The following is a 10,928-nucleotide window of genomic DNA, read 5'->3' as shown; positions in this document are numbered from 1 at the left end:
ATGCAAATGATATTGAAGCTTGTGCTGAGGCTAGAAATGAGGAGCCTTTCCAAGGCTTTCATTGGAGAAATGAAGCTGGTTGTAATTGTAGCAACAATTTGAGCCCATGGCCACCAGTAAATTTGGAATGAATTATGTTTCTTACTGTCCATGTAGGACTTAAGAGTTTATTAACATTGAAAATTATATAATTGTATTTTGTTATAAAACTATGCTTTTGTTTTATTTATTGAAATATTATTAGTATGAAATATGAATCAATAATTTATAATTATGTTCAAAGAAATACATATTTTACATATTAATATAAATATTTTATTTTATTTTATTAACCCGACGTTGACTCGATTGACCCAATAGTTGAACAGGTTAGCCCAAGACCCGGAGCTATGAACGGGTCATTATCTGGGTCTGGTTTAATAACTATGCCTTGGGGAGATGAAAGAAGAAAAAAAATATATTGATAAAATAGGAATTTTGTAATTTATTAGCTACTTGCACATGTTTTTTAGGTGTTGCTTGGTTCGCGGATTGGTAATAGAATAGGAATGGGAATGGGATTGAAGATGGAGGAATGGAATAGGATTGGGAATAAAAACCTTGTTTGGTTGGAGGGATTGTTTATAGGGAATGGGAAAAGTAGAGAGAGGAATTGTGATAAAATTACATGTATACCCTTATAATAAACAATTAATATTCTTGAAAATTAATGTGTTAAATCATATATTTAGTGGATATAATTTATTCCAATTATTATAATTTAAAATTTAGAATCAAGTATGTTGGTTATAAATTTTTTCAATTATTATAATTTAACATTAAATATTTAGTTTTAACTATTATCCACTTTAACAGAAACTATATATATTATTATGGAAATCACATAATTTACTTTAAAAACTATTTATTTTAATTATTATAATATACCATTAAAAAAATAACAAATGCAGACATGGAGCTCTTGGATGATTTCAAAAATAGAATTTGTTTAATTGAAGCAAGATATTGCTACTCCTTAACAAAGCATACAACAACTACATCACTCTCTCCATTCAAAATGAACTGACAGCTCTAAAATGAAAAAGGGTAATATCATTACATCTTCCACGATAGTGGCGACATCTGCTTTTGCATTTTTCTTTTGTGATAAGTACTTCTCACGGGCCTTGTTACACAAGATAGGCAGTGGAAATGGTCAATTGCCAGATTTCTCACTTGGATTTCATAATTTTGCAATATAAGCATTCAGATAGAATAGAAATAATCCTAAGACTTTTCCCATAATAGTACTTATAACTTTTGATGGAATGAAGAAGGTAGAGCAAGTATTTGAAGGAAATAGATTTGTAACATTGATATCAACAATATCCTGAGACAACTACGACACCAGTTGAACAAAGTGTGTTTATTGGATTGAAAACAAGATAAAGAAAAGCAAGAACCTTAAAGGATTAGATAAATATAGAGAAAACAAATGAAGGATAGAAGTGTGATCATTAATATTTGAATTTATATATTATGCATGGCAAGTTCGAGCACTAAGCATCATAAAATTTGCCTAGTTCCTAAACCCAATTAGAAACTTACTAAAAACAACATTAAAAGTTCTTACCTTGACATCTTGCAGACCTATGCCAACAAATTACAGTAGTCTGTCATTCAATATATGCTCAAGCTAATTAAAGACTAGTGAAATTTCATCATCATTTCTTGTAGGAGATAAAAGAACTAGTCTTTAATATTATTCTAAAGAAAAGAAAATCACACATAAAATTTAATCTAATTAACACTAAACAAAACATTCAAAAGATAATTATGCGCTGAAGTCTGATTAGATCTGTTCTTACCAAAAGTTTCAGTTTTTGGTTATAGCTACTTCCAAGTAAAACATTAAAAATAACAACATAGCCTAATATGGATTACACACTAGGGGAAGAGGGAAAGGGGTAAATGATAATAATGACAAAAGTGTAGTCTCTTGTTATATGGCAATTCTAATAAGATTTGCAGTTGAACATCATCTTTAGCCAAAACTTGCAAGAGGAACAATGCCTTATCATCAAAAAGCCCTATTAATCTCAAAAATTACTTGATTTAATAATCTTCTCCTTTCTGCAATTTCTACCTAAGTGGCTTCAATGGCTTCTTCATGAGCTGCTTCATGATTTGCTTCATGTGCACCAGTTTTAGCTATTGCCTTAAATCTTGGACCAATTATCTCCATAAAATTTTGTAAATTTTTAGATATTTTAATCAAGTGATGAGTTCGCAGGAAAGATTTTTTTCCTCTTTCAATGAGATCTTGTAGTACTTGTCTCAAACCCCGTAGGTGATGGAGCAAGAATAGGTTCCTGTATGGGAATAAAATACTCATCACTTGGAATTTGAAAGAAACATGCATCATCGGTCGTTGTAATGATCTCATGGAGATAGTGCTCTGAATTATCGTCAATATCTCCTCTTGAGGTGCTATGTGCTCTATCTTTTGCAAATGCTGGAGCAAGGTCATTGAAGAAAAGAAAAGCTTTTCAATATAGGCCAATTGCTTCTTTGTGGATCTACATTGTGTTGGCAATTAAACAAAGTTAATAACATAAATAACAATTAAATAACTCTATAGAATTACCAAATAAAAGAGTTTATACCTTAACATACTCGTCATATGCACTTTTTTCGGTATTCAATGGTACATTTTTGGATAATTCCAAACAAATCAACTTTTCTATAATATATCGGCAATCACCATAGTTTTGCTTCTAAACAATTTCACATGAGACTCAATATTGGGTTGGGCATTTAGTGTTGTGTGTACGATTTTATCTTTCACCATTCTTTTTAAATGGGTACGATACCCATTTCTTAACCCATTTTCTGCCCTCCATACTGGATTTGTAGACAACTCAACCAAGGCATCAATAAGAGCTTTATCTTCCTCTACAGTCCAATAATATTTGTTTTGACCCCTACTCCTTGATTGTGAACCTGTATTCATACTAGATAAAAGCAAGGAAAGAAATAAAAATACATGTCAAGTAAACATATTGCATAATTGGCACCAAAAATAAAATTCAGCTATTGCCATGAACATTAAAATATATTTTGTAATACATGTTTCCAATATCAAAACTGAAACACAAGATTACAAAGAACGAGAAACAATAGAAAATAATAATATGTAGAAGCATTCGACATTTACATTAGTAGCAAATAATAAAAATCAACTTGACTGCCAAGCATTAAACATTTCCACAGCCATGTTCAGCCTAAATTTTCCACTCAGCCGTTGGATCAACAGATGTAATGTTTTCAAAATCATATTGCGTATTTTCATCTAAGATTAGATTGTCTACTTCATCTTCTATAGGGTCATCTGCCATCTCTCAACATGCATTAATGATACATCGATGAGTCGTCATGCTATAGAAACTTGGGTTAGATAGAATTTTCCAATGACATTTTTAAAATATTAAATGTTCTCTCTATCACATTTCTTGTACTTGCATATTTCATGTTGAAAAATTCTAGAGGTGTAATTGGTTGATGTCCATAGCCCAAGAACTTAAGTGATACCATTGTCCTTGAAATAACACAAGAAAACCAAAGCAATTTGACTATCTCACATCCACTAAGTAATAGAAACCTTATGGAAGAAGGAAAACTTTTTGTCAGCTAATGGTTTTTAGACCATTTTACTATTAAAACTTTAAAACCAATGAAAACTTTTATTTAGACATCCCTAAGAATTAAGCCATCATGAGTTGATCATTCCCAGCCAGACAAGACATATGTAAATTGCATGTCTTGGCTACATACACCAAATACATTGGTAGTTATTTCAGATTTTCTCGATTTGAATCTGGGTTGATCAGCTTTAGGCACGTTTACATGGATGTGTGTCCTATCTAAAGCTCCAAGACAATTCTATGTTGATTTTTATTGTTCCTTATAAAATATGAGCTAGGATTAAAAAAAAAATACAAATAAGCTATTGCCTTAAACCATTTCCATCTAAAGTCATTTGAATTTTTTGGTACAGGTTCTAGCTTTTTCAATAGAACACCATGGCAAAAGAATAATTGACTTCAAAACACCATGAAAATGTCTACTAATTGTCTCTCAATATCGAACAAAATTAAATTTAAATTATCCTATTATTGACATGGTGTCCTATAATGTTTAAGACCATCACGGTCATTTCCTCAACCCGAACATTTATTGTGCTCCGTAGCCCTAGTGGTAGTTAGCAATTGGCGCAAGTTATGAAAACAATGTCGGTCCAGACGTAATTTATCAATGCACTTGATGTCACTTTCATAAACCACTCGATGAAGATATTTGTGTTGTTTGCGGCACCTAGTAGATGTTGATGCAATATCACGTTCAATCATTCTATTTCTATGGTTGTTGACTTGTTGCACATGTGGTGATCATGACGCTCAATATATAAACGTAGCATATAATCATTGTGCAATTTCATTGAGTTAATAGTTTTTTAAAATAACTAAATACAATTACATGTGAACAATGGTTGGCTTGACTATAAACTTTTTTATATACTATAAAATGTATTTGTAGCTTGACTATAAGTTTCATAAATAATTAAAATTTCCTATAAGATAAAAACTATTTGAAGCTTGGTATAAGAATATGTGACATAGTATGAGATAAAAATTATTTGATTACTTGAAGATACAAGGGCAACATTTTTCTCATAGACCAAATGCAAAACACTTCCTCTTTCACTATGTTAATGAAATGTTAGAATCATGAAATCAGAAATTATGTTAAAAGACACTGGTGATAAGATTAAATAACCAAATGTTGTTTTTCATAAGAGCAACAAAACCACAAACTTTGAGCCACTGACATTTGGAAGAGAGCACATGCAACAAGCCACGAAAAACACAGGAAATAAAGGAATAAAACGAAAATTAGCAGGTTAAAATCTACATTCCATACAAACAAAAGAAAAACCTTTCAAAAAGAATAAAATATACAATTCAGATGATAGCTTATTGCACCATCTCACATGTATAGTAGAGTTAGGATGTGAATTTAGTTTCCATGATCTAAAATAGACTTAATAGTTATTTTTTTGTTTTTCCTCTTTAAGCTTCTGATAGCGTAAAACTATTTATAAATAAGTCAAACATCTTCAAGTCTTCACATCTTAAAGAACATAATCAGAAGTCTTGGAATGATTAAAGAGTGAAACACCAAGGATGTAATTATGTTCAATGACTTATATAAGCATTTCCACTTCCTATTCATGTTACAAAATAAATAAGTTTAGCATAAAAGTTACAATCAAGCAATTATAATGATCAATTTGACAACACATAATCAATTAAAAATCTAGAAGGAAATAGTCCCTTATAACACCATGTCCATAAGTAACAACATAAATACCTCAGATATTGCTTCAAAACCGAATAAATCTACGTCTTTTCCAATTTGAAGATTTGAAGATGGTCTCTCATTGTAAAGCTAAATTCTAGTTGATAGCCAACCTAGGGGACAGAGAAAAGGCACAATAGCTAAAACTAACGTCATTGCTAAAACACTATCTACACATGTTGAGGAGAACTTACAAAAGAATCAACCAAATGACAGTTTTTTCAAGCACTTGCCTGTGATCCTCTAAAAAAAGCTTAGATCTTGTAAAGATTTTGTTTGTCATTGCTTCTCTCCTCTGTTTGATTCTCTCCATAGTGTCACTTCTCTACATTGTTGCCAGAGCTTCGTGCCGAATCTCTACAGGTATGTTGGAGATCCTGCCGGAACCCACGATGGAGTTCACCCTCAATATTTCTCCTTTTGTTTTGCTGGTCAAAATCTCTTGCCTTTTTGGTCAAAATCCAGATATGTTGCTTTTGTTAAGGGCAATATAGTCATTTACAACACAAGGAATCCTCAATCCTCTTGTTTTTTCAAGGCTTTTGAATCCGCCATCTGTACAATTTGATTAAATTGCTATGTCTGTGCCAATACCATTTATACACACCCAAACAAGGGTATGTATGGATTTAGGAATGAAAACCACTCCATTCCTTGCATACAAAAAACCCCTTATGGTGTGTTTGGATGCCCTCAATGATTACTCTGGGGAGGGGAATCATTGATTACATATTCCCTTCCCCTTATTTGGATGTTCTTTTGTGCATGTAATCATTGAGGGCTGGGAGAATTCATTACCTCCCCCAAAGGCATAAGTCATTCCCCCCACATTAGGGGAATACCCATTACTGAGATTTGAAATTACATTTTTTCCCATTTCCAAATTAAAATATTACTTGTATATATCCCAACTCTAACCTAACCTCTCTTCTTTACTATCATTGTTACTTGCTTGATACTATCTCACCACTGACGCTGTTTACTGATCCCGTGATCATCCTCGCCATCGCCACCATCATCTTCACCATCGTTATTCTGCAGATTTCAAGGAACAAAGAGTAAAGCCACGGCAAAGAGGTCTCGCAAGTTCATCTCTCTCATCCTCAGCTTCCTTTCTCCTCCTGTTGGTACCTAAAGTTCTATTTTTCTTTTTCATTGATGATGTGGTGATGCTGGTTTTACTTCTTTTGTTGAAAATCATTGTATGATGGATGATTGAATGGGTGAAGGATGAATTCTTGGCAAAAGACTATTTTTTTTCTTTTTGCAATCGATGTGATTTTATGAATTTTAATGGATCTAGGAATTTTGATTATCTTTATGAATTTTGTATGAAATGTTGTTGATTTTGTCATTGGTTTGTGAGTTCTATTTTGTTGATGAGTGGTTGATTATAATACTTAGAGATCAATAGCAGAGTAGAATGATAGAATCATAGAACCATTGCTTTCACCCAGCCCAGTATTATGCTTTGATATAATCACTGCAACCCTACGTTAGGAAGAGAAATTTACAAACTTTATATCATAGGAATAGGATTTTAAATTAGCATACAATGCTTCAATGGAGCAAGAATTACCATTAACCATCTAGTCTGTCAATTTCTTGCGCTTCATGCTCTCTGAAACATGATCCGAAAAATTTTATTCACCTCAACACAAAGGTAAGTACGATTTCAAATAAAAAAGAACTTCTTACATTAAACATAAAGAATTTCATCATCAAGTGCTCAAAAAATCAAAATGAAAGACAAATCTCTATATAAGAAAATAGTGAAAATAAGGGCAGACGGCCCAGACTATAATGCAACAGTCAAACATAGTGATCCATTCACAAACCTTTTGTTAATTAGTAGCCAAAGCATTTACATCAAGAGATAATGACATCTATTCACTATTTATTTTTTTAATAGTATTTCTATGTACAAAACCGAAAAACTTCTCTGGATAGCAACATATGAAATTCATTTTAGTAATCATGGCTTCTAAAGTGGTTGAGTGCTCTCTTAGTAAAGCATAGAATTAACTTAATTATGTATGTATATATATATATATATATGTCAATATATGTACACCAACCATTGAGTTGTTTTAGTGTTTGAAGTTGGATTTGAATATTTCTCTCTTCAATTAATGTTAAGATACATAGTTTAGATTCATTGATTAATCACTAATTATTTTTATTGCTAAATAAACATCAAGCAAATATGAAAACAACTCTGTCATCATCACTATAAGATATATATAAAAAAGCTAGAAAAGTATTATGTGTCCACTTATGTCATTGTATATATGCATGGGATAAGAAAGTTGGTAAAGATCACACTAATTTTCTCCTTATTGAAGGAAACCAACATATCATATATTTATAAGATTAAGATTAAGAGAGATAGATAGAGAGAAGATTATTGGTGATATTTTCTTTCATAATATTGTATATTGATGATTTAATGCGATATATTAGTTGGTTTAATTTCCTCTTGATTTAATGTACCATATTGGTTGACCTTCATGGTATTATGTCTGATGTGACGCAACCTTGTTTGTTTTGTTGGGGTGTATACATTTTCCAACTTCATGCTTATATTTGTTTTCACTCAAAGATTATGATAAAGCTTGTCTACATGAAAAATTTTCAAAATTAATTCCGTTTGATGTTGTTTACAAATTTGTTGGCAATGTGGTATGACATGAAAAGTTATTCCTTGATTTTCTTGTGTTATGAAATGTTTTTAGGAATGGACGAGGTTGATGAAGTCCGATTGTATTTTGTAATGTACATGTGTTACTTCTATGTGCTAAACATCAAGGCTTCTATATGTGCAAGAAAACAAATGGATAATAGAAACAAGTCAATTCAATATGAGGTGGGGTCAGCATCATGTAGGCATTGTAAACAATATAAATACTTGAGTCGGGTGATTTGCGAAAGTGACATAAAATGCATTGACAAGCTGCTCATAGATCAATGTTGTTTTTATAACTTATGCCAATTGTTGACCACCACAAGTAGGTTACGAGGCACTAGAAATGTCATCATTGAGGAGATGGTTGCAATGTTTTTGAACATTGTAGCACACTATGTCGAAAATAGGATAATTAAGTTTGACTTTGTAAGATCGGCCAAAACAGTTAGTCAACACTTCCATACTGTCCTATGATCAATTATTCTTTGTGATAGCGTTCTTTTAAAAAAACCTGAACCCATCCTAGAAAATTCAACCGACCCAAAGTGGAAGTGGTTTAAGGTAACTAATTAATTTTAGTGGGATTTTTTTTTTAAGTACTCAAATGGACAAGTAATAATTATTTTCCCAAATGTAGAATTGTCTTAGTGCATTGGATAAGACACATATCCGAGTGAATGTGTCCAATGTATATTGACCTAGATATAGAAACATGAAAATCTGAGATCACTACTAATGTACTCGGTGTTTGCAGTCAAAACATGCAATTTATATATGTTTTGTTTGGATGGGAGGGTTCAGCACATGATGCACGAGTGCTTAGAGATGCCACTACAAAGTCTAATGGCTTGAAAGTTCCAAGTGGTAATTAAAATACACCACCATTATCGTTGACATTATTCTTACATTGAACCTAATAAATAATATGTTTCATCTTAGATTTCTATTACCTGGTTGATTCTAGATATGCAAATTGCTCTGGATTTCTTCCACCTTTTCGAGGCCAATGGTATTACTTGAGTTCATGGGCAGACGGTCATCGACTAGAAACTCCTAAAGAATTTTTCAACATGAAACATGTAAGTGCTAAAAATGTGATTGAGAGGACATTTGCGCTTCTGAAAATTCGTTGGAAAATTACATCAAGTCCAAGTTTCTACAGCATAGCCATGCAACGGCATATTATTAATGAGTGTTGCTTGCTTCATAATTTCATTAGAAGGGACTTGATAGAAGTTCCCAATGAGGATGAAGTTGAGACTACATCCTTGGAGGAAAGTGTAGAAGATGACAATAAACACATTGCAGCTGTGCAACCAACTAATGAGTGGACACAATTTAGGCAAGAGATGGCAGTGGACATGTTTAGCATGTAGCAATCACAATGAGTCCCCTATGATGACTTTGTTTACCAATTATGTTTTCCAATAATGTAACACATTGTTGAATGTCATGGAGACTAATAACGACTTTTTGTTTAACATGAACATATGTTGGTGGTTAATCACTGTTAGTGTAAGCCCTATCCCCAATACATTGTATGAACTCTTATTATTTGGATAATTATTATGAAGCATCGTTTTATCTATTATTTATGTGCATAGTTAATAAGATAAAACATCCTTGAATATTAGTTTTGCTCAAGTTATCAACTGCGTGATTTAGATAGTAAAACCTTGGAGCATAAATTAAAACAATATTCTAAATATCCCTAGTCGATTATTTTCATGGAAATGATAGTAAATTAAGACTAGTATGTCTTTTGTGAGATGACCTTGTTTTATGGGTCATAGGATATGAGATGTCAATCAAACGACATAGATACATGTTAAGGAACAGTGTAACCAGATCGATCAGCTCTTGAGAACACTACATGGTTGTAAAGTCATATGTGTTTTTCTCAAGCAATTCTTGTACCCAAATCCTTCGACTTGAAATCACTAAGGATCTCAGATGAATCCTTACATGCTTTAACTTACTCCTAACATCATTCATAATTGAGTGGCAAGTACGAGTATGTTTGGACATGTCATGGTTCATACTGAGAGACATGAGTGAAGTGAAGGGATTGCCTCTCTCTGTAGAGAGAGTGAATATCACTGGCCGCTTGATTAGTGAGATTGAGTAGTGCGTGGCCATGCCCAAGGGAAATAATAAGAGTTATCATTTACTTGACCTAGTCAGTTCACTAAGAGATCAAGAAATTAATTAGCATTAAATAAGGGTGACTCTCTTCTTGCCTTATGCTAATTAAGATATTCAGTGGCAAAGTATTATATAAGGTTGCGATAGGTTCCGTTAATTCTCGAAATTGACTTTCGTTTAATATTGGGTAATCATATTATCTTGCTAGAGAATAATTATGATTTATAAGTGTTAAAGTTGTTTAAGCTCATTGCCGATGTTAAATGGATCTATAGGATAGTACACTTAGAATGCCTGGATCAAGGTTTAGTAATTGTTACTCATTGGACCACCTGATTAGAGTTTTGGTGAAAAACCTAATTAGGTGAACCGAATAGCTTGTTCGGGTTAGGTCTTATTAAGTGTTAATTTAATCTAACCGATTTGGTTAATTAAAATGGTTTAATTAATCAAGTAAAGAAGAGAGCCTAATTTGATTAGCAGTGAAGGGTTTTATCATAAATTAGGGTTTTGGGTTTCCAATATAAATAGATGGTCTAACACTAATATGAGAGAGAGACAATAGAGTGATTGAGAGATTGTCTCTTGAGAAACCCTAGCCGTCACCCACCCCTCTTCTCCCTTGGCCGCTGCCACTGGTACCCACCGCCGGAACCTGCCGCATACAGGAAAAGATTCCATGAACTATGCTAAAGGCCAT

At 32.6% G+C, this 10,928-nt stretch overlaps 1 protein-coding gene across 1 annotated transcript; it reads left to right on the top strand.

Moving 5' to 3' along the window:
• The first annotated feature begins 8,134 nt into the window (after window positions 1-8,134).
• On the top strand, window positions 8,135-9,459 carry LOC120255673. Its single transcript, XM_039263444.1, has 2 exons — window positions 8,135-8,160; window positions 9,048-9,459. The coding sequence occupies exons 1-2, from the start codon at window positions 8,135-8,137 to the stop codon at window positions 9,457-9,459; spliced, it is 438 nt and encodes a 145-aa protein (XP_039119378.1).
• Window positions 9,460-10,928: the final 1,469 nt, after the last annotated feature.

The sequence above is a fragment of the Dioscorea cayenensis genome, unplaced genomic scaffold, assembly GCF_009730915.1.
Source record: "Dioscorea cayenensis subsp. rotundata cultivar TDr96_F1 unplaced genomic scaffold, TDr96_F1_v2_PseudoChromosome.rev07_lg8_w22 25.fasta BLBR01001127.1, whole genome shotgun sequence".
Lineage (NCBI taxonomy): Eukaryota > Viridiplantae > Streptophyta > Magnoliopsida > Dioscoreales > Dioscoreaceae > Dioscorea > Dioscorea cayenensis.
This window is presented reverse-complemented; position numbering and strand designations above follow the sequence as displayed.